The sequence below is a fragment of the Rosa chinensis genome, chromosome 2 (genome assembly GCF_002994745.2).
Source record: "Rosa chinensis cultivar Old Blush chromosome 2, RchiOBHm-V2, whole genome shotgun sequence".
NCBI lineage: Eukaryota > Viridiplantae > Streptophyta > Magnoliopsida > Rosales > Rosaceae > Rosa > Rosa chinensis.
The window spans coordinates 83025209-83048016 of NC_037089.1; the positions used below are offsets into that span (position 1 = coordinate 83025209).

The 22808-nt window shown below is 39.2% G+C and overlaps 4 protein-coding genes and 1 non-coding gene across 6 annotated transcripts; 4 read left to right on the forward strand and 1 right to left on the reverse strand.

Annotated features, from left to right (window-relative positions):
- The first annotated feature begins 9840 nt into the window (after positions 1 to 9840).
- On the forward strand, positions 9841 to 10998 carry LOC112185221 (uncharacterized protein At5g03900, chloroplastic). Its single transcript, XM_024323424.1, has one exon. The coding sequence runs from the start codon at positions 9841 to 9843 to the stop codon at positions 10996 to 10998; it is 1158 nt and encodes a 385-aa protein (XP_024179192.1).
- Positions 10999 to 11555: 557 nt separating this feature from the next.
- Positions 11556 to 13763, forward strand: LOC112189569. Of its 2 annotated transcripts, XR_005807586.1 has the most exons (7): positions 11556 to 11861; positions 12269 to 12272; positions 12392 to 12474; positions 12638 to 12748; positions 12992 to 13072; positions 13193 to 13254; positions 13535 to 13763. It is a non-coding gene; the product is annotated as an uncharacterized LOC112189569 (transcript). The 2 variants fall into 2 exon arrangements; XR_002931972.2 differs by lacking the exon at positions 12269 to 12272 and having other exon boundaries at positions 11561 to 11861.
- Positions 13764 to 14641: 878 nt separating this feature from the next.
- Positions 14642 to 16176, forward strand: LOC112189473 (60S ribosomal protein L34). The gene is made up of 4 exons (XM_024328814.2): positions 14642 to 14801; positions 14950 to 15029; positions 15695 to 15804; positions 15916 to 16176. Exons 1-4 carry the CDS (start codon positions 14723 to 14725, stop codon positions 16007 to 16009), a joined length of 363 nt encoding a protein of 120 aa, XP_024184582.1. The 5' UTR covers positions 14642 to 14722; the 3' UTR covers positions 16010 to 16176.
- A 143-nt stretch (positions 16177 to 16319) lies between these two features.
- Positions 16320 to 21122, forward strand: LOC112189472 (protease Do-like 8, chloroplastic). The gene is made up of 14 exons (XM_024328813.2): positions 16320 to 16661; positions 16815 to 17199; positions 17384 to 17511; positions 17936 to 18018; positions 18133 to 18231; positions 18387 to 18453; positions 18952 to 19027; positions 19110 to 19176; positions 19443 to 19660; positions 19858 to 19925; positions 20043 to 20122; positions 20377 to 20463; positions 20584 to 20691; positions 20828 to 21122. Exons 2-14 carry the CDS (start codon positions 17006 to 17008, stop codon positions 20954 to 20956), a joined length of 1404 nt encoding a protein of 467 aa, XP_024184581.1. The 5' UTR covers positions 16320 to 16661; positions 16815 to 17005; the 3' UTR covers positions 20957 to 21122.
- Positions 21123 to 21315: 193 nt separating this feature from the next.
- On the reverse strand, positions 21316 to 21891 carry LOC112185222 (E3 ubiquitin-protein ligase MPSR1). Its single transcript, XM_024323425.2, has one exon. The coding sequence runs from the start codon at positions 21889 to 21891 to the stop codon at positions 21316 to 21318; it is 576 nt and encodes a 191-aa protein (XP_024179193.2).
- Positions 21892 to 22808: the final 917 nt, after the last annotated feature.

The window sequence follows — 22808 nt, forward strand, 5'->3', positions numbered from 1 at the left end:
GAATATTTCTCCAAGACGTAGAACATGCAAGTAGCTATGAGTGGAAAAGGATAAGATTCAAAAGTATGTACTTGATAGAAAAATGGGAATCAATTCACCTTCAGCGTATTTTCATGTGTACTATCTGTGTTCACAAGGACCAAAGGAACACTGCAGTGATACTTAGAATTGAGAGACTACAAGAAATAGTAATAGTAAGATTAGAATCTATAATCGGCAACATAGAATGATACAAACTACAAAAACAATACAGAGAGGGAGGTAAAAAGTAAACACTAACCTCAATTTGATTAACAATTAAGTCAAGAGATGTCAATCCATCAAAAATTTCCATTGTTGACCTGCATTAGACATACATAGAAATAGAGTAAATATGATGCAAACCAAAGCAAAGGAATCAAAACACAAGAAACTACTTGTACTACACAAAATGAATCAATCTAAGCCATGAATGCACTAAGTAAGAACAGCTGGTAATTGAGTATTGAGTTCATACTTCATACTTAGGGCCACTGAATCCAATATTTGTACCTAAACCTCCATTGAACTTGATCACCGAATCCCATATTTGTACCCAAATTAACCTCCATTGAACAAGCTTGTCCAACATCTCCTCAATTTTCTCAACATCTGAACTCTCACATAAACCACCAAAACAAGTTTCCTTTAAAATGTGATCACTTCTAGATTGATTAAGAACAACAAAAACATCACTAAATAACTATTACCAGTAGACATGTGTAAGAATTCGTAAGGAACCACAAGCACCTCATTCTTCTTTCTGCTCTTAGCCTCCTCTATAAGCCCCACTCGCTCACTGCAACAAACACACACATCAATCTCACTCAATCAAAACATCAAACACCTCGTGCACAACAAAAACACCTACACACCCGGTCTCAATTTCGGCCGAAACGGCGCCGCTCTTCTTCTTGCTGAAGCATAAACGTCTTGTTTTGTTATTGAAAGCTTGGATTAGGACTTACTTGTGAATATTTAACTTTTGACATTGAGAGTCCAAGATCAGCGATGATTGCTGCTTGAGTCGGAGAAGAATATCCAAACTGCAACAAACAACAAGCAAAAATCAAACTGACAATTCTCATTTCTTTAAGCTCCCAACAACCAAATAGCTAAAGTGCTGCGGTTACTTACAGTGAAGCGGAATTAGAGAGGACCTAAAGAGACAATCAGAACACAAGCAACTATAGAAATGGAGCTATCCCTCATGACCTGAGACGAACCCATCATACTGGATTGCCTAGAACCCATCCGGTACCAGCTCCCAGTATGCAGGAACGGCTTCCTGAGATCCCTCCCTTCTTCACCACTGTCCTCCCTGAAACCCAACGGCCGCTCGCACTCTCACCACCCTTTTCGGCCGCCATCTCCTCCACTACTAGCCCGCTCTTCCTCGTGGTCCTCGGCGACCACCCAGGGGGTACTAAATCTACTTACAGGAACAGCAAGATGTGAGGTCAATCGAAACCATAAAATTGAAAGACTGAATCCGATTGAAACCCTAAAATGGAAAACTGAATCCAATCAATTGAACCAACGCAAAGGATTCGGGGTTGAAGGAGAGACTTGGTTTGGGTAAGTATTATCAAGTTTGAGAGATTGAGATGGCTGAGATTGAGATTGCGATTTGGTTGAGTCTTTGGTTGCTGAGGGACAAGATAGAGTTCTAGATAGTTTTTTCGAGGGGTTGAGTTTTAGCCCGTATATTCGGGGTTCTGTTTTATGTCTAAAGGGACTTGAAACAATTAAAGTCAAATTCATCATATTCAGACAACACAATTGTGTCGTCTGAATATCACCCCATTAACTAGTCAGCTACAGAGTTTGGGCACTTGAGAGGGAAAGACTTAAATTTCTTGGGGGGAATTTTAAAATTTTTGCTAGGGTTCAATGTAGAGAATCTCTGTATTTTACAACAACATATAACTGTTGTCTGAATCAGACCATCTTTTCAAAAAATTCAAAAGTATGGTTTTTCTGTGTATTCAGACAACACATTTAATTTATCTGTCGTCTGAAAAACTCAGACGACATAAGACTAATCTTATGTCGTCTGATGGCCTTTTTGGCATAGTGACATAACTTCTACTACTGTTGTTTCAGTTGAAGAACGTACAGATATTGGCACTATATGCGTCATCTTGCTTCAGAAAAACACCGGCTCAAGCAAGACACTAAGACAGTCCACTTGACTGGCTTGATTACTAGGTGATCAAGAATTTTGTTGTCATTCACCCTTAGATTTAATATCAAGGGTTGAAATTAAAAATATGAATTTAAAAAAATATGAATTTAAAGTGTTTTAATCTCAACTTTTGAAATTAAATCAAACTGTGAGTCACCCCAATCCTTCACTACTTGGGTAATAACGGCGCAGGGTTATATCTTCGCCAAGAGAGAAGAAGAGAAGTTAGAAAACCGTGCCCATAGCCATAACTTTTAAACCATAATCCAATGCCGACCTGCTCAGTACTTCTACCAACGCCTGGTCTTCGTCTTATTCTCAAAGGTTCACCTTCCCCTAACCCTAAACCTACCAAGACCTTCCCTGATCTTATCCAAACAACGGCTTTCCCAAGATGCTTGAAGGTTCGAGAATCTAGGGTTTTGGTACCTGTTATGAGAGCGAGCGTTGGCCCCTACAATGAAAATTGTGGAAGACGTGACCACTGGAAGAGATCAGTGGTGCAAAATCAATCTGAGCTAGTTCCGGCGGCAGAAGCGTCCACAAATAAGAGCTCCCTGATGAAATTTGCTGATTCTATTTGGTCATTTGTTTTCGGCGACGGTAATCCAAACAAAGGAGTTCATGAAGAGAAGAGATGGAAGTTCGTTGAGCAATACATAACCTCCAAGGGTGGTGTTATAGCAGCCGAAGAGCTTGCTCCATATCTTGATGGTTTAGAAACTTCAGGGAAAATTGAGGGCAACCCAATCAATGAGGAAAAGTTCATGTTACCTGTTCTAAAAAGATATGAGGGCCATCCTGTAACTGATGAAGATGGGAACGTTCTTTACCGGTTTACGCCACTGTCCAAAGATAAGGAATTGCTTGACATTGAGCATAAATTCTTCATCGAGAAAAAATGGCAATTCAGTAAGACTAGCTTTCTTGAGAGAGTAAAGGTTGTCTTATTTGGTTTAGTTCTCCGGGATGTCCTTTCTTATCTTACTAACGAATGGTTACTTATGAAAAGCGGTAGTACTAAGTTATGGGCAGCCGTACTACTCCAGATTTCTGTTATTTCGTTTTTTGTATTGATTCCTTTGCTCAGGTTTATGTTATTTTGCCTCATCTTTCTTTATAAAAATGCTGGCATTGAAAAAAGTAACCGAGCAAGAGAACAGGCTGCTGAAGCACTTGAATCGCCTAATCTCCTGCTAAGACAAAAGATCGCCAGTGCTCGGAATATGGCTGGAATTCTGAAGTACTGAAGAAGCAACATATATAATAGGGTACTTTCACAACTTTTCCTCCACACATAACCTTGCTGTAAAGTCTTATTTGAGAGTATGATCAGTTATTTTGATTTATTTCTTTTAACTTTTCATATTTGATAATGTACGTAGCAGATACAAATACCAAATTTTACATAAAGTTTTAACTATTTGATTACATATCCGTATTATACAAACACGACCACACTCTTTTTGAGTACTAGAAATATTATTTCTTCCATAAAGCGGCACATATCAAGACTATTGAAACTAAATCACAATGTTATACCTTATATATTGACCTCTTCTGGGAAGATCTAGCAAGATACAAGTCCTTCACTTTCATACATGGGATACTAGATTACTGTGCTAATAGATGTGTGGTGGTTTAGTTTTACTAGTTTTCCTAATAATGGTGGTTTATGTATGTATGTCTTTTCTCTGATCATATCCCTAGAATATTTTTTTTTTTGAATCAATTCCAATCGATTCTCATTCAACTCAAGCTAGAATAACACAAATACATATCTTCCCTTGTCATCTCTATGGACAACTCTAGGATGTGGCATCCTAGCACCACATATTAGACACTGGTTCAAAAAAGGAAGCCTATACACTATGAAAAGAAAACATAGCATAGTAAATAGGTTGTGTTCAAACCTAGGATAATATAAGCGTAGTTAGTTGCATTAAGTATCCTTTGGGATCCCAAATACGTGACCACCCCATGAAACTAGAGCGCATTTGTTTGGTCCGCACTTGGGCCTTCAACCAACAGGCAACAAACAATTCCAAATGTTTTGGGCACCCAAACCTCACTAACTAATTGGGGTGTCCCCATTGACTTGGGACACCCAGCTTTGAGGTGAGCCGCCATCCATCTGCATCACCAGCGATCACAACTTTGTCTGCCGTCTTAGAGACTCTTTCCGCCACACTCCCTAGATCGGAGCACAAAGTAATCCGTCGCCTCTACATATTGGAGTACGAGACGTTTTAGCACTCTGCTTCGAACATCGGGTCCTTGTGTCGCCCTCCAGCCAGAACCGGTTCCAGACCAACGCAATTACTCTCTGCAAATTCAGTCACCCCCTTGGGTCTTCAAAGGTGCCTTGAACTCAACGAGCCATTAGAACCCCTAAATTCACTCAGAGCCTTGAGGCGCTCTCTCGCCGGTCAGATCTTCCAACCCATTTCCACAAAACAGTTTGCGAACTCGCTTTGGCTTGAGGACATGCACGTGGAGTGGAAGACAGATCCAATCCATATCGGTCAGTTTCAGTATGGTGTTTGTCAAACTCGGTTGAGGTGGAAGGTTGCATAATAGCCTCGAGCTGCAGGGAGGATAATCCCGTTTAAGATCAGCGTTGGACGCCGATGTTGGAGACCTACCCGGCCATAGCGGCTAGGGTTTGATGATTTGGATTGTTTAGAAGTAATGCAAAATCATTTTACGAAAGACACAATCATGAATGGAACAAAATTCTTATGAATTTTTGGTTACTGCATGGACTTGGCATGGGCTAATTATATTTAATTTTTGTCTCACTTAGTACTACACTACTACTCAATCATTTACTATATATCGAGAAGTTTTGAAGAGCATGCACATTAATCTTTGAGTAATACTCATAATCTTCTCCCTTCAAATTCGACGACCAACGCGGAAACGATTTAGTGCATACTCGACTAGTCGAATATAAACACGTACGTATTTTCCCACGACCTAAACCCATGCCAAAGGTTGACGAATGTCAGCTAACTTTGGGGATATCCAAGTCCTGTCGTAGTCACCAAACATGACCAAAGTACAATAAAAAAGACACCGTCGTAGACGAAGACCTATGGACACAACCTAGCTACCGCCATAAAGTAGCAACTGGGGAGGACACGCGAGCTCCCCTCCCACCCGATTGAGACAAGCAACCTCCACCTCGGCCACAGGAGCTAGGTCATCGGTGAATCCCTTGGCATTGCCTTGATACTAGCTAGCCATTAACAAAAGCAAAGTGTTAGTCTCCTAAACCCTTACCCGGAGCTTTAGCCAAAAAAACAGAAACAATCGTTACACAGAGCGATCGAAAACCGTAGTACTACAAAGTTCACGCAATCAATTCGGACTTGGAAACTAAAGCCTCCGCTAGGGCTGGACTCGGGTCGGTTTTGCAATGTCAAGAACAGAACCCGGAACCGAAACCGATATATGATTTTCGGTTCGGGTTTGATGTTTTTTATATGAAGAACCGATGCAGAACCGAACCGACCATTCTCGGGTCGGTTCCTCGGTTTTTCGGTTCCACTACAAATCGGTTCCATTCTCGGTTTTTCGGTTCCAAACTCAGATCGGTTCCAAGTTCGGTTCCTCGGTTTTCGGTTCCATTCCAGATCGGTTCCATTCTCGGTTTTTTCGGTTCCAAACTCGGATCGGTTCCAAGTTCGGTTCCTAAGTTTTTCCATATAGAAACACTGCTTTTCAGCTGTTTCTACTTTCTAGTTTTCACTTTTCCTGATTTCCATACATACATTCAAATGATTCAATATATCACAATTTATTCACTCATTCAAACTCAAAACAGTATCTACAATATACATATTCAACAATCAACATCAACATCAACATCAACATAGGCTTCATAGCAAATTAACAATTTCCTGCAAACTCCAAAACTGTCAAAGCATGAAACACAAACACAAACACTCAAGCACTTTCTACTTTTCTAGCAATACAACTACAAACTCAAAGTCTGCAATAATACACATTTCCAGCAATACAAACTCATGGATTTCACATGCATAAACTGCAAACACAAAGTCTCACACTCTCACATGCAGCAAATAAAACTAAACAATAAAGTGAATAAACTTGGTCCAATTTAAACAATGCAGCTGCATCAATTTGCAGCAAACTAAAATACTGAAAACTAAATCAATTTGCAGAAAATAAATCAATTTGCAGCAAACTAAATTGCAGCTGCATCATTTTTTCTGCCTTTTCTTCTTGGTTGTAGGGGCTGAAGCTGAAGCCTCAGAACTCTTGGTTACTCTGCCACTAGGTGCAGATGCAGATGCAGATGCAGCAGCGATAATGTTCTTGCCCTTATCATTCTCTCTATCCTTTTTTTCATGGTCTGCACAATGTCAAAACACAAAACAGTAAATCACATAGATTTTATAACTAATTTCTTGTACCATATTCAAAAATAGTAAACTAAAACATAAAAAACACATACCAGCTTCAATCTGTTCATATGACTCTATTTCCTCTATAGTTGGAATGTACTCCAACCCCATAATGGCATCAGCCTTCAACCAATTTTGAAGACATATCAGTTTTTCAACTGTTTTTGGGTTTAAAGAGCTTCTATATGGATCTATTACCCTTTTCCCAGTGCTGAAACTTGACTCACTTGCAACTGTAGACACTTGTATGGCTAATATATCTCTAGCCAATGATTGCAAGTTGGGATATTTACCTCCATTAAGCTTCCACCAATCCAAAATCTTCCAATCATCATTTTCAGCAGGTTTTTCTATAGGGTCCAGCAAATATCTATCAACTTCATGTCCCACCACAACATCATTATTCTGTTCAAGCTGCCTATTCCAGTCTTCTTGCATAACAGCCCTCTTCCCACTAAGAATCCTTGCTCTACTTCTAGTCTTACTAGTAGTTGTGTCACTAGTAATAGGACCTTTACCCTTAGCCTTGGATAGTCCACCATGTGAACCATTAGACTGCCCATACAAGTCACACAAGTCTACCATAAGCTGCTTTACTTCATCACATTTCTTCTTGATCTCCCAATCACACAAATTCAACATTGTTTCACACAACCAACTAATATTTCTCAATTTATACCTAGGATCTAAGACCAAAGCAACTAGGAAGAGTTGGTTCATGTCATCTAAGTTCCCAAAATACTTGGAATACTTGGCCTTCATCTTGACTGCCATGTCGTACAAGACTTTGTCTGCTTCACTTGAATCAGGCCCTACCCCAATAGAACTGAGATCTTCAAGCTCTGCTTCAATAGTAACAATATCATGGAATGCCTTGTGTGAAGTGGGGGTAAGTGAAGCACTAACATTAAGGGTCACATCGTAGAACACTTTCAAGAACTTCACAAAAACAGCTGCATTGTCCCAATCTGCATCACTTGGTGGCCCTACCCTTTTTACAGCCACTTTCTTCTTTTTACTCTGATTTTCAGTTTCATCATCATCTTCAACTTCCTCCTCTTCATCAAAGTAGCTTTTGTACCTTGAATCCTCCTCATCCTTCAATCTATCAAATGCTTTTTTCAACTCCAAAGTTGTGTCCAACATAAGAAAGGTGGAATTCCACCTTGTTGGAACATCTAAGATGCAAATCTTATTGCATTCAACTTTCTCCTGCTCTACACAGTTTTTAAATTCATCTAACCTAGCACCCGAACTTCTAACATATCTCACAGCATTCCTTATGCTAGACACTGACCTCTCCATCATATTCAGTCCACTCTTCACAATTAGGTTTACAATGTGAGCCAAACATCTCACATGCATAAACTTACCTTCAAAGATTGGTTTTATGTCCCAATTGCACATTTTCTTCCTAACATAATCAATGGCATGCTTGTTGGCAGAGGCATTGTCAACAGAAATTGTTAAAACCTTCTCTATTGACCAATCAATCAAACACTTCTCTAAGATTTTTCCTATGGTTACACCTTGGTGGTTTGGAACCACACAAAAAGCAAGCACTCTTTTGTGCATCTGCCATCCCCGATCAATAAAATGGGCAGTAATCACCATGTAGTTTATATTCTGACAAGAAGTCCAAGTGTCTGTTGTCAAACAAACACAATGTGACTTCAATTCCCTCCTCAACTCCTCCTTCTTGGCATCATACATGCCTAGAAAGGTTTTGACTATGGCTTTCCTACCTGGGACTTTAAACAAGGGTACAGCAACACTACAAAAATAATTATGCAGTGTTCAACCATAGAAGAGTTCAACCATAAATTTCTCATCTTCAAAACTGAAACACTAAATACAATCACATGAATACCAAAACCATAGAAGAGTAATTAAACCCATCAAACAAAATCACAAACACATGAAGTCTGCAAAAACAAATTCAACCATAGAAGACTATCTTCCAACTCGGCCGAATCAACCTAGTCAACTATACCCATTCAAAATCGAAGTATTTCCCACAAGATTAAATGGAAATCCAAGTATTGAACCCAATTGTACAGATTAGTTGGTATTAGAATTCAGAAACTCAGAATTGAAGAAGAGGAGGAGCGGGGCTCGGAGAGGGAGAGAGAGATAGTGAGATACCTAGGCGGAGACCGGAGGACGTCTGGGTTTCGACGGAGGTCGTCTGGGTTTCGGTTGGACTGGATTTCGTCTGGGTTTCGTTTGGGTTTCGGTTCGACGGAGGTCGTCTGGGTTTCGGTCGACTGGACGAGGACGAGGACGACTGGACGACTGGACGACGACGAGGACGAGGACGACTGGACGACAACTGGACGACGAGGAGGACGACTGGACGAGGACCGGATTGATCGATGGGGAGTACAAAGTTTCCGACTGGAGTCACTGGATGACTGGATTGATCGATGTATGATGAGGGAGCGGCCCGAGCGCCGTCTGTGTTTCGAGAGACAGAGAGAGTGAGAGTTTGAGGGAACTCGGGAGAGTCGAAGAGATAAGTCAGATAGGGTTTAAATCGAACGGTTAGGATATTATGAGAAGAGATGGAAGGCTCTTATTGCATTTGGAAGGCCCGATCACATGAGAAAGGGTCTATTTTACAGAAATAAGCTCACCACTAAAAGTCCACTTATACAGTGACATGTGTAATTCGGTTCCAATGATGTTTTAAAAACAAGAACCGGAACCGAACCGATCATATGACTCTAGGAACCGAACCGAAAAAAATTTGTATACATATGTTGTAGAACCGAACCGAACCGAGACTTTCGGTGCGGTTCGGTGCGGTTCCATCGGTTTTACGGTTCTAAATCCCAGCCCTAGCCTCCGCTTAGTTCTAGACAACCCTATACTACGCACTGAAATGCATTAGTAAATTTTTTCTTTCTTTCAGAATGGACCCTCCCTTGGTTCTAGAGAATCATACTTACAAGTTACAACCTTTGAAAAGCATAATGAGCCTGTTTGTTTAGAGAGTGTGATTTGTTTGTTTCTTATTGGGTTGATGATCATGTTTATATCCGTTCGATAAGCTATTTAATTATGTTTTTATTTAGAGAGTGTGATTTGTTTGTTTCTTATTTATTTGGGCTCTTTGACCCAAAGAAGTAAAATATCTTTGCATACATATATCCCAACCCTAAACCTAAACCCGAAAAGTTGAGATTGCAACATCAAGCTATGGCGTCCATGGTGGCGACCTGCTTCACACTTCAACCAACTCTTCATCCTCGTCTCGCTTTCAACAGTTCACTCTTCCCTAACCCTAGACCTCTCAAAACCTTTCCTGATCCTATTCTAACACCGATCTTCCAGGTATGCTTTTCTGCGAAGCTTCAAGAACCTAGGGCTTTGGTCCCCGTTTCCAGAGCGTGCCTCGGCTCCGCCACTGGGATTAGAAAAGACGGCGGCGGCGCTGATTTCAAGGGTGGAAGATCACCATCTTGGAGGCCACGAGCAGTCGGAGCACAGAGTGATCATGAGACCTCATCTGAACCCAAAAAAAATATCATACTCCAATTCGTCGAATCCATTCGGTCATTCATGTTTGGCGATGGCGATCCAAATAGGGTAACGAAAGAGGAGAGATGGAAGTTGATTGGGCAATACATAACCTCCAAGGGCGGTGTTGTTGCAGCTGAAGAACTTGCTCCATATCTTGACCCTTTAGAAACTAAAGGGAAAAATGAGAGCCTTCAGATCAACGACGAAACATACATGCTACCGGTTCTGATGAGGTACGAGGGTCATCCCGTGATTGAAGAAGACGGAAACGTTCTATACCTGTTTATATCTCTGCAACCCACAGCCAAGGAATCGAGTGATCCTAATTTTGTCAAAGGAGCACTACTTAAGAAAAAGTTTTTGATGGAGAATAAGTGGTGGTTCAGCAAGGCTAGCACTTTGGAGAAGGCAGTGATTGTAGGGTTTGGTGGACTTTGTTGGAAAGGGATTCAGATGCTTACCGAGGGTTTGCTTCTGGAAACTCCAATTGCCCCCGGTGGTTATGTTACATTTTTCTCTGCAATGCTTCCAGTACTTCAGGCTTGTGTTATTTCCATCACCGCTATTCCTTCGTTGAGATTCGTTTTGTTTTGCATCATTTTCCTTAAGAGAAATGCTGATATTAAGAAAAGAAATCTGGCAAGGCAGCGATGTGCTCGGGATCTTGAGTCCCCGGATCTAGCACTGAGACAAAAGCTCCAAGCTGCTCGGGACATGGCCAAAAGGTTGACTATAGTCATGACTGCGGGCCAGGAGGATATGCCTGTTAATGTCTATGGTACTAATAGGAGTACTAGTACTAACAGAAGCAGGGATTTGGTTGAGGACATTTGAGTAATCTTTTGCATTGTTTGAACTTCTTATTGTTTTTGCTTCGCTGCAACTAGATTAATTTGGATGTCGAATATATGGATTTCTAAGCTCTTTCATATTTGACCGTATGACTAAAGCATGCAAATGAGTGTGGAGGCTGAGGAAGGGCAATGAGCCATATAACTTTCGTCCATGAACATTGCTACAAAGACTTCTATGGTATTCTCGGATACCATATATTTCGAATAATTCTCCATTACATCTATCATAGGTTTCTCTGATTTTTTTTTCTTACCGAAATTATTGCATTACAACTTCCCCATGACATTTCCTCCAGTACTTGGAATGCTACACTACTAGAAATATAGCCTATGGGCACAGCACCATTGGGTACGAGCAAGCATCTGTGGCTGTTATTAGATCAATAGGGACAGTTGGTCTTGTTTAGTGGCAAATATGGTGATGCTCACCAATATTAGTGTTTAGCAGCACATGAGCGAGACCATCCGTCCCATAAGAGGGCTTGGGAACTACGGGAACCACGGACATTTTAGTTTCCGTCTCCAAATTTTAACATTATCACGGGTCCACATAAACTGAGTTGAAAATTCATTTTCGAATTTTTTATAACTAAAAAAAAAAAATTCATCCGTCGCCCACTGGTTTCCTATTGATTTAAAAGGGTTTCTCTCTCTTCTCTCCCCTTCTCCAACCTCAGACCCTCTCACTGCCATCGTCAGCCTCCGTCCAACGGCCAAACGATGCAGCTGGGGAAGATGAACAAAATTTCGACCACGAAGTTGTTGATTGTCGTTAGATCTGTCGGTCAGTGATCGCTGATTTCCGGTCACTTCCTATCCAGAAGCCAACATCAGTTTCTTAAGGTTTGCAACTTGTCAGATCTCTCCTATACTAATATAGATGTTTAGTATTCGGATCTGGATATTATCGGTTTCTTAAGCTAGCTGATCTCTTAAGAGTGTAGTTTATCTTATCTTTGACCCTTGTAGTTGTTTAGTTTGATTACAATTGTATCTCATGGCTTTGGCTTGAATCTATTGATACCCCCATGTTTTTATATTCAAAGATATCAATCATCTTTATGCACTAATTTTTTCTCTAAGGGCCATTCGAAAGTGGGTATCTTGATTTTGAATCATGGATTGAGATAAGCATACAAATCTCAGGATGTGTTCGAAAATTAATTGCTGCTTTCCAATTGATTTTGGTTTTGATTTATATATACAGTGCTCTATAGACATTTCTGTGACGTTTGTATGCCTTTCTGCAGCCAAGTATGTATTGAAGGAGGTTAAGGCTATAATCACATATTCATTGACGGGGAGTTATAAAATATCTTGCTACGTCCAGGTTTGGTGTAATTAACTGACTTATTTTCTTCTTCTTGTGCTAGAATAATTTTGGGTCGACTAGTGGACCCGGATCTGATGAGATACATTGATGATAAAATGGCCAAGTTCTATAGATCTTCAAGAAGTAAGTTGTACATTAGATATATAAATTGGTTAGATGTATATTCAAGTTTGTTTGATGAGAAAGTGGCACAATATTTTGAAAATCATTTTAATTTCTTTCGTTTTTGGACCGTTTCACATGACATTATGACTCATTATGATATTTCATTCTATTTGGTTTGTAGGATTCACCTCTAGTAGGAGCATCACAAACACCAGTGTCAACACTATTGAAGAAAGCTTCGGAGAATATGAATTCTCCAAATGTAATGAATATTTCAAAGCACCAAAAAAAGGTAGAAATTTTTCTCGTACAGTTTTACTGATGGTATATTAATAAGTAGTGCAACTTTAGCTTTGGAGCAACTTCTGTAGTTGAAAATGGATTATTAATATGATCTGCTAGTGGCAATAGTATTAATAAGGGTTTAGTGTTGCTTATTAAGATTTGATTAATTCTTGCCTTATCCCATCAACAACCTGATATTAACTTTTGCCTTATTCTATCAACTATCTTAGACTTACTTCATGCATTGCAGGTCATTTTTGATGAATATGAAGTTGAAACTGGTAATGGTAGAACTATTAAACTGAAAACAAGAAGCACAGACATGTTTGAGGTATGAACCTGGTGACTTCTGTGAAGCTGTACTCAATTTCCGTGGTCACCTTCAGAATTATGTATCTTTATGTCCACATACATTTCCCAATACTGAATTTTAATATCTGTATAACATCAGGATCCAAGATAAATAAGACGATTAGTACACCAAAAGTCAAAAGCCCCCGGAGTGTAGTCATGGTTAGCTAAACCCATTACTTTATTTCAGTTTTGTAATATCTTGTAATCCATCTACTTTCTCATGTCTCAAATTGCTTGGAAGCTTGGCTTGTACTAGTTTTGGATAGAATATTTTTGAGTGATACTGATAGCATTGCTCAAAGAATCCTCATGCTTTTAGAATTACAATTCCAAATTTTATTCTGATTAGTAGTTTAACATTTTGTTGGTAAGGTTGTAGAGCAGATAAAATCTGTCAATAATCTAAGGTTGAATGTTGTTGCCTTGTTTGTTTGTTTAGGATGTTATTGGCGCAAGGACAGTGATCGCAGGAGATAGCGAAGAATTGGATCTCATTGAAGGTTGATAGAGAAGTTTAATATAGTTTGTTTGTATTTCATAGCTTTTATAACTTTGAATGTATATCGTTCTTGTAAGTTGCAGAGTAATATACTTTACTGTGAAATATATGGTCAGTATCCAAATACCAGTTATGGTATCCAATACCCAGAATGGGAAGCCAAGCCGTAAGCTGAGCCGCATGTGCCAAGCTAATATATTAATTTTTTTTTTTGTTCAAAAATTAAAGATTTGCCACGGACAAGTGGTAACAGTGGGAAAGGTGCTATAATAAATTAAAGTAAAAGTAGACAAGTGAACTGTTTATGTCAGAGAGCAGCGCGTGAAAATTTTTAAGGGTTGGGGCCAGATTGGGCACGGACAGTTTTAGTGGTGGCTAAGAGGGGCAAATCTTAAATGGAGTCGTTATAAATCGTCACGGACATTAAATTTGTGGCTAATGACCAATAGGCACAGTAATCCGTCCCTAATAACGTCAATGACCATGAAATAATGGCTGTGGCCATAGGCCATATTTCTAGTAGTGCTAGTAGATCCGTTTAGAGATTTGATTACATGGTGGGAGTCCTCTAACATCTCCGTTCTACGTGGTAAATTGAAAAGAGGATTCTAAGAACATTGAACAAACTGTCTCACAGTTAAATCATAATAGTATGTACCACTTCAATGAAACCCAACAATCGGACTCACAAAAGACCATCATAGTATGTCGTACTTCGATCAATGAAAGAAGACCCAACAATTGGAATATTACTTTCAAATTAAGGAGAAGAAAACCTCATGTACCTTTTCATTTAGGATTCATTTAAATATAAACAAGTGAGGCTTTTTACAAATGTTACGTTCTAACGTGTAGAAAGAGAGTGCGAGAAGTTGTATTAAGTTTGAACATGAGGTTCCATTAGAAATTCACTAAACTCGAGGGGCCAATTTACAATTCTTTAAACTTCATCATATTACGGCACGTTCCCATTTAAATCACACCGTCAAAACAAACAAAGACTCCCTACAGCCGTCAGATCTAGGGTTTCAGAGCCCTCAACACCCTATATAAGCTCTCTCTTCCTCACTCTCAAAACCTTTTGTTGCAAATCCGTCGCACCCAGACCCCCAGAGAGTTCTCTCCAAAATGGTGCAGCGGCTAACCTACCGTTCCCGTCACAGCTACGCCACCAAGTCAAACCAGCACCGCGTGGTCAAAACCCCCGGTACGTCTCTCTCTTCTCGCTCTTCAATTTCACCATTTCTCTCTGTAAATTTTCCGTTCCAGATTCAAATAGTTGCGGCTGGGCGGCTTTGATTTCGATGTCGTTTTGTTGCTTTAGCTGAGTCGGTTTTGTGCGTTTTGAATGTTAGGTGGGAAGCTTGTGTATCAGACTACTAAGAAGAGAGCCAGTGGACCAAAATGCCCTGTGACTGGCAAGAGAATCCAAGGGGTATGCTTGCTTCTTCTCTATTCTTTTGTTTCATCAATTTCTTTTTTTGAGTTTAGATGGATGGTTGCGAGTTCTTTGTAGTTGTATTGCTTATACTGGTTTCCCCAGATTGTTTTGTGGCTAGTTTGTTAATTAGTTGGCTCTATTTTTCGTCGTAGATTCTGTAATCCAAGTTCTACGCAGAACCTGTAATAATAGATTTGAAATTGACTCTTAACGCGTGACCGACATACCTAGCTTTAAAATCTGATGAAGGTAGAGTTGTAGGGAATTGAGCAACATTAGTCCTGGAAGAGATATTAGTACGTTGTGTCATTTCTTCTTCTTCTTGGAATTACTATGTTTGTCTTTGAAAAGCTAGAGTTAGTGTGCTGTAATCGGAAGGTTTGTGATCTAGGAATGCGTTGAAACATGTGCTCTACTGTGTAATCTAAATCTAGTTTGTACGGTTCTTTTGGATGTGAGCCTTCTTCTGTGTCTTTCCAAGTCATTTGGCTGATATCTAAAAATAGGTTATGTAGAAGGTAGTTAATTGATCTTCGTTTTGAGGAAATTCTGCTGAATAATGTTTCTTGTTTCTAGACTAGCCCATTTATATCAAATTTGATTTGAAAGTGAATACCTTTTAATTTCATGGAGTTGGTGTCTCACTTTGTTATCTGCAGATTCCTCACTTGAGACCTGCTGAGTACAAGAGGTCCAGACTGTCCAGGAACCGCAGGACGGTGAACCGGGCATATGGTGGTGTCTTGTCTGGAGGTGCTGTCAGAGAGAGGTATGTTAAGATGAATTTCTAATTGTTCTGGATTCTGTTTTGTATGTGTTTTCTCTTCCCCGGTTTAGTAACTGTGGAGTGACATTGGGCTTTATTTTCAATTTTATGTAGGATTATTCGAGCCTTCTTGGTAGAAGAGCAAAAGATTGTGAAGAAGGTTTTGAAGATCCAGAAGGCCAAGGAAAGGCAGGCAGCCAAGAGCTAAATGATATGCGGCAATGAAGCAAAAGCCTTTCGAATTATAAGATATGCTTGAGGAAAGATTTTGACTTAGGTTGTGTTGATGAACGATTTGGAGCTAGATTGGAATGCTTTTATTGTTATTCGCTACTTTGATTACTTATTTCATTTCAATGACAACTCAATTGTGTTTCTTTCTTGTGATAAATTCCTCCTTAAATAATATCTGTTAATCTGGCCATGCTATTTCTCAATAGCTCATGATAAACCGGCCGTTTAGTTGGGTTTTGCTTGCACCGCTATTAGCACCATTAACAACTAATACAAACCTTTGGAATCCGTACTTCAAAAAACTTCGAGACCGCAAAATGTAGCTTATTGCTCTCATATTGAACCCTAAACCACTTACCAGGTTGCCCGGAAGGAACTGCAGCGACAACTGAAACTGAACCAAAGGAAAAATAGACGTTGATTCTGACCATTATCAGTAGTGTTGCGAAATTTGCAAGACATCGCTGATGGTTTTTATTCGAATTTGTCACGTGTATTCACAACTCAAGATGTGGAGTTGATCCGAGGAATGCTTGGTGGGTTGGAGCCATTACCTGATTGGTAACGCCGATGTTCATCCTTCCATTCATTACCTGATTGTAGCTTGTTTGGAAAGATATGTTCAGGTATATTAGTCCGACTTGTGTTATAAGTAGTGAATAACATCTCTGGATTGTATGGTTAAAACTACTCGCAACATTTTCTTCCGTTCAATGAAATTTCAATCAAGATAAAAGAAAATAATAATAATAATATTGCAATTTTTTTGCAAATCGCAGCAGGGTAGAATGGTAAATCACCTCGCATCAGCGACAGGTGCGAAGAGTCCATACACGAGGTCCCAGCCCAATGAACCCTTATCTCTCGAAGCAGTTCCTCGAGTCCCCGAAAACTTAAAGAGAGATTTTTAGTTTTGTCTTTATTGTTACCTTAATTGGAAATATTGGGTTGCAGAGCCACCGCTGAAAAAATGCAAGTGTTGGCATGCAATTCTAGTACTCCTCTGCAATCTCAAGCATTGAGACTGGGCTCCCCCAAGACCCGCTTCATTGGAAGAAGACAGCTTTTCTTTACCGGCATGTCCTCCGCTTGCTCTGAATCTCAATCAACCTCTACTCATTCTCCGGACGGCGCCGTTTTCCCCTTCCCCATTTCCACTCCAAGGTCCTTTTCCACCTTGCATTACACTTTCTTAAATTGAAGCCTTTTTGGTCCCATATGTGTTACTAAGCTCTGAATATTCTAGTTCAAGTATTGATGTTTTTTTACGTTGTATCATATGGTATTATGGTTTCAGTTTCTGGGTTTTTCTAATTATGTTGTATTATATGGTTTTTGACCCTTTTAGGAGTGTTCAAGAACTGAGCAAGGACATCGAGCCATTAGTGCTTAAGAGTACTGCTTTCACAACAAGGAGGGCTTTGTTTGCGAGTATATTCATGTACTCGTTGTATGATCCTTCAAGGTACTTGTCAGGTTCGCACAGTTTTCGGCTTTGTGTTCATTTCAAATTGGATGATCTATTACGCCTGTCCAGAATGTCGTATCCAAATTAAGCCCTTTGGACTTTTTGTATGTTGAGGTTCTCATATGCAATGTAGATTGTTAGCTGCCTCTAAGCATCTATCTTGTGAAGTTTGTGTAGTTAAATTGTGAGTAGAAGAAGAGTATCCTGTGAGTCTATTTGGTCGATAGTTGTGTTTGTTTAAAGTTAGCAGCATGACGCTTTCTTTTGTTTGTTACTAATGAGTCTGCTGGATCCCAATACCAGCCGAGTCTCTGAGCACCAAATTGGTCAACCAATCCCCTTATTTACTGGGCAGTGATGCTTAATGTAGCTATAGTATATTTAGCAAATGCCAATTGCCTTCTGATAATGCAGTTTTCTATGGATTTACAGCTCTAGCTTTAGGGGATCCATCTGTAACAATTGAAGAAGTAACTCCCCCAGTTTTCGCTTCCGGAGCACTCTTCCCCACTGAGGTTTGTATTTCGCCACATTTTGTGTCCCTTTATAAGGAAGGTTGTTTTTTTTTTTGCTTCTCATTCTTGTGATTTTGAGGCTCGATTGTTGTATAATGTGTGTCTGATGGACAGGAAAGAATTGTCGAACTCTTTGAGAAGAACACAAATTCTGTTGTTAACATTTTCGATGTAACATTGCGCCCTCAACTTAATGTAACTGGTGTGGTCGAGGTGTGTGGCTGTTCTTTATATTTTTTGTTTCTGGAAGTAGACTTATCAACTCTTTTACTTTCTTTTAATTCATGTTTTCTCATTAAACTTCTTCAATGCTCATTAGTGTGAAATATGTTGTCACTGCAAATAATATCTTATGTACGTATCAGCAGGTTCCCGAAGGAAATGGTTCAGGAGTAGTTTGGGATAAACAAGGACACATTGTAACAAACTATCATGGTAGGAGCTGGTGAAGCAACTTTAATTATTATTGTATAAATTGAATAGTGCGCCGGGCCTCATATCATTAAATGAATATAGCTTGCATTATTCTCTCCACTAGAGATGTTATTTATGGTATTGCTAAAAATGTTCGTCGACTTCACATTCACACATTCACTGATACTGACTATCTGCATTTTGTTACCCCTCCATGTGGTACATCCTATTCTCTTCATTCTTCTACATGTTTGATGAATCACAACCAAGTTCTCACTTGCAATCTCATACATCTTTCAGCATTTTTTCATCCAAAGTTCTAAACAATATAATTTTGGAAGTATATTTGATGAAATTTTAGCTTATTTACGAATTAACATTCTATGTCCTGCTATCTGTATGCTCTTTTGAGATGCTTCGGATTTAAACTTGTGATTTTTTGGGTCATTTTTTGACACACTATGACACTGCAGATTTTGATTGGATTTTGAAGCTGACAGTTGTTTCTTTTACTTCCAGTAATTGGTAATGCACTCTCAAGAAATCCAGGTCTCGGGCAGGTTGTTGCACGAGTTAACATTCTAGCATCGGAAGGGTAAGATTTCAGTGCATTTATGGAGAGACTACTAAGCATTGTCTAACTCAACAAACTCACCTGTCTCATTTTCTTGATTTAGGGTACAAAAGAATTTTGAGGGAACTCTAGTTGGTGCTGATCGTGCGAAGGATCTTGCTGTCTTGAAGGTATTTTTTTTTTCCTTTCTGTGCCATGGATAATTTTTTGTTCAATGAAACCGTTGTTAATTTTTGTCCACTTTGGCTGTCCGGTACCCAATTTCTGCTTAATTCAACATGTCAACTCAATTAACTTCTGCCTCTGTTATTTTGTTGAACTGTCGACCTGAAGTTTAAAGTCTGATTCATCACTTGTATTTTGTGGCTGCACTTTCTAAATTGCAGTGGCTTAGCAGTTTACTAGTAGCTAGGCACTGATACCTCTAAATTGCTAGGTAGAAGCCTCTGAAGATCTGTTGAGGCCTATTGTCGTGGGGCAGTCATCTTCTCTAAGAGTTGGGCAGCAATGTTTAGCAATTGGAAATCCATTTGGATTTGATCATACCCTTACTGTTGGAGTTATTAGTGGACTGAATCGAGACATTTTTAGTCAAGCGGGGGTCACCATTAATGGTGGAATTCAAACCGATGCAGCTATCAATCCTGGGAACAGGTTAGTCTCTTCATTCTAATGTAAAAGACTTAGTTCAGAAGCTCCCATCCCCATTTTCTTCTTTGACATGGGGCTGCAGCCAGTGCATCCGCTGTTCTGTAGTTTTTGAAGTTTGGACTTAAAATATTCTTTTATTCATAGTCAGTGGTGTTAAAAATTGACCATCACCTGCTCCTAACTGTTTCTTACTCTGCCAGTGGAGGACCCCTGCTAAATTCAAAAGGAAATTTGATTGGGATAAATACTGCAATATTTACTCAGACAGGTAAGTAATTATATGAAAGTAAAGTCCCTTATAGAAACTGTAATATGTATTCAAAACTTGAAATTTGAGAATATGCATAGTTGTAATGATTTTCTGAAAATTCCATTGGTTTGACAGGTACATCAGCAGGTGTAGGATTTGCTATCCAATCATCAACTGTGCTAAAAATTGTCCCTCAGTTGATCCAATTCGGCAAAGTAAGTATACTTTCCAAGTATTTATAGTTTCCACTGATTCTGATTTTTTTTTTTTTGTTCCTTTTCACAAGTCAACACTCAAAATAACACCTGTATAGTGTGCTTCAATGGACTTTGACCATTGTGCTTTTGTTGGCTGGTTGACATACTTGTGCCTTTTTGAAAACAGTTATCTGCAACATTAACTAGAGAAGCATTTGGATTATGCCAACCAGAAAATACTTGATGTTTATTCTTTTATTCCTCCATGTCAGGTTGTTCGAGCTGGTTTGAATGTGGATATAGCTCCAGACCTGATTGCAAATCAACTCAATGTTCGTTATGGAGCTCTTATTTTACAGGTATCCTGTGGATTTCGAGTTGAAAATCAATTAATTAATATTCTCCATGTTTCATATATTCATATCCATCCATTTAATAATTTGCTTCAAAAGTTTTTAATCAACTTTGCAATGCTTCAGGTCCCTAAAAATAGTGTTGCGGCGAAGGCTGGCCTACTTCCTACCACAAGGGGATTTGCGGGTAACATAGTCCTCGGGGATGTCGTTGTTGGAGTTAACAACAAACCTGTGAGCTATTGCTTATTCAAACTCTTATCCTTTCTTCTTTTCTAAGATAAAAATTTACTTGGGAGTAAATCTGGACATAATCCTCAACCCCTTATATGGAGATAGTTACTTAGCTCGATTCTATATCTTATATCAGGTTAAAAACCAAGCAGAGTTGAACAGCGTATTGGATGAATTTAGCGTGGGGGAGAAAGTAATCTTAAATATTCAGAGAAGCGGTGAAAATTTGGAGGTTCCCATAATATTAGAGGAAAAGAGTTCATAATTGGTATGCTGATGATTTTTACTTGTTAATCAGCATAACATTTCCTCATTTGTATGAGTATATTATTATTTTTGGTCCTGAGATGTACAATGAGGAATTACCTGTGTATAAATTGAACGGTTCTGGAAAATAAGTTGAATCAACCAGTCTTGCGTATTTTCAAATATATCAAGTTTCAGAAGAAAATGAGGCCAATGCCTCGTTTGGCATCTTAAATCAAAATTTCTGTCAACCACTAAATCATTGATGCAATGATAAAAATGATTTGAATAGATAGAACAATAACAAGTACTACATCGATACTTTAAACTAACGAATGAAATTCTTTTGAACAATGGAATTGGAGCTACAGCAGCTAGCTAGCTGCTTAACAATGTCTCTACATCTTCTTGAACATCAGCCACGGGCATCTCATATCGGCAAATAGGGCAATGGTGACTCCGTCTCAGCCATTTCTCAATGCACGATCTATGAAACGAATGCAAACATGGCATTTGAACCGCATACTTTCCGGCAGTAAACTCATCGGAACAAACAATACAGCAATCGCTATCACTTGGCCTTGCAACTACATTGTTATCACTCTTACTGCCACGACTTCTTCTTTTTCTTTGACGACCTTCATGACCCTCCTCCAAGTCTGCGGCCACTACCCTAACCCTCTTCAGTAGCTTCTTGATCGATGACTCACTCGCGGGTACTATTAACTTTTCTGCTTCCCTCTCTGCCATCAAAATCGATTCCCTTATAGCTCTACACTCCTCGCACTCGCAGCGATCCAATACTTGTTCAGTTATTTCAACTTTCACCTTCAATAGCTTGATCCAATCAATGTACTGGGATTCAGAGTAGCGGTTGACAACTCTGACAATTTTATTCACAATCTCATCGTGAAAATCACTTCCCGGTTTGATATCAGGGTTTGCTGCAGACATCGACTTAGAAAGAATCTCTGTCGACGAAGACAACATGCGAAGATCACAACATCCACATATTGTCTTCTTGTAATCGCAACTAACAAAGTCTTTAGCGGGATCAAAAGTAGCTGAAGAATGATCGAAGGCGTAGTGAAGGACACGGGACTTGAACACAACCTCAAGTGGTACTGAAGCTTCGGAGTCAGGTACTTCTGTCTCGTCACATTCAAGGTAGCTAACTTCCAGATAGAATTGGAACTGGTTTTTTTCGTAAATGATCTCATCCATGACAGAAGGGTAGGGTAGGAGAGATAGCTAGGTACTAGTGAAAGAGAGAATGATAGAGGAAAAATGATCGAGGGTGTGGTCTATTAGGGAAAGATATATATGTAGGTTTCAGAGTTTTCCTAATTCGAAGCGGACTTGGTGAATGAGGTCGAGTCAATTCCGCCTAGAAATAGGAAAAGGAAAAGGAAACAAGCGGTGGGCTTGTCATTTCCAAATAAAACTTGAAATGGTTTCCTTCTCCTATTCAATATAGGTTTTCTACTCCTTAATTTTCCATTTGGCGAAGCCTTTTAATTCGTTTTTCAAAAAAATAAAAAAATAATGTTAGTTTTAGGAAATTGAGATTTGGGAGAGAATTTGATGTGCTTTCATTGATAATAAGATGTCTATTTATATAGAGGATTACAAGCATAGAATCAAAGTTGTACATGAAAACATAATCGTACAATGATTGGATATCTACGAATATTTCAGAGAATATCTCTAATACAAACCCTATTATAACTTGCACAAGTAACCTAGAGTTTGGGTCAGACAAATATTCTGGATTTATTTGAACATGAACATATAAAATGGGAGAAGAAATCTGACAAAATAAAAATAAATTTATAGAAAAATGAACAAAACTTAGATTTTGTAGCCTAGTA

Coding starts and splice junctions, on each gene's coding strand:
- LOC112185221 (XM_024323424.1), top strand. CDS start 9,841: ATGGCGTCCATGGTGGCGACCTGCTTCACACTTCAACCAACTCTTCAT.
- LOC112185222 (XM_024323425.2), bottom strand. CDS start 21,891: ATGTCTGCAGCAAACCCTGATATCAAACCGGGAAGTGATTTTCACGAT.
- LOC112189472 (XM_024328813.2), top strand. CDS start 17,006: ATGCAAGTGTTGGCATGCAATTCTAGTACTCCTCTGCAATCTCAAGCA. Junction 20,464..20,583: donor ATGGAGCTCTTATTTTACAG/GTATCCTGTGGA, acceptor GCAATGCTTCAG/GTCCCTAAAAATAGTGTTGC. Junction 20,692..20,827: donor TTGGAGTTAACAACAAACCT/GTGAGCTATTGC, acceptor ATCTTATATCAG/GTTAAAAACCAAGCAGAGTT.
- LOC112189473 (XM_024328814.2), top strand. CDS start 14,723: ATGGTGCAGCGGCTAACCTACCGTTCCCGTCACAGCTACGCCACCAAG. Junction 14,802..14,949: donor CCGCGTGGTCAAAACCCCCG/GTACGTCTCTCT, acceptor TTTGAATGTTAG/GTGGGAAGCTTGTGTATCAG. Junction 15,030..15,694: donor CTGGCAAGAGAATCCAAGGG/GTATGCTTGCTT, acceptor TGTTATCTGCAG/ATTCCTCACTTGAGACCTGC.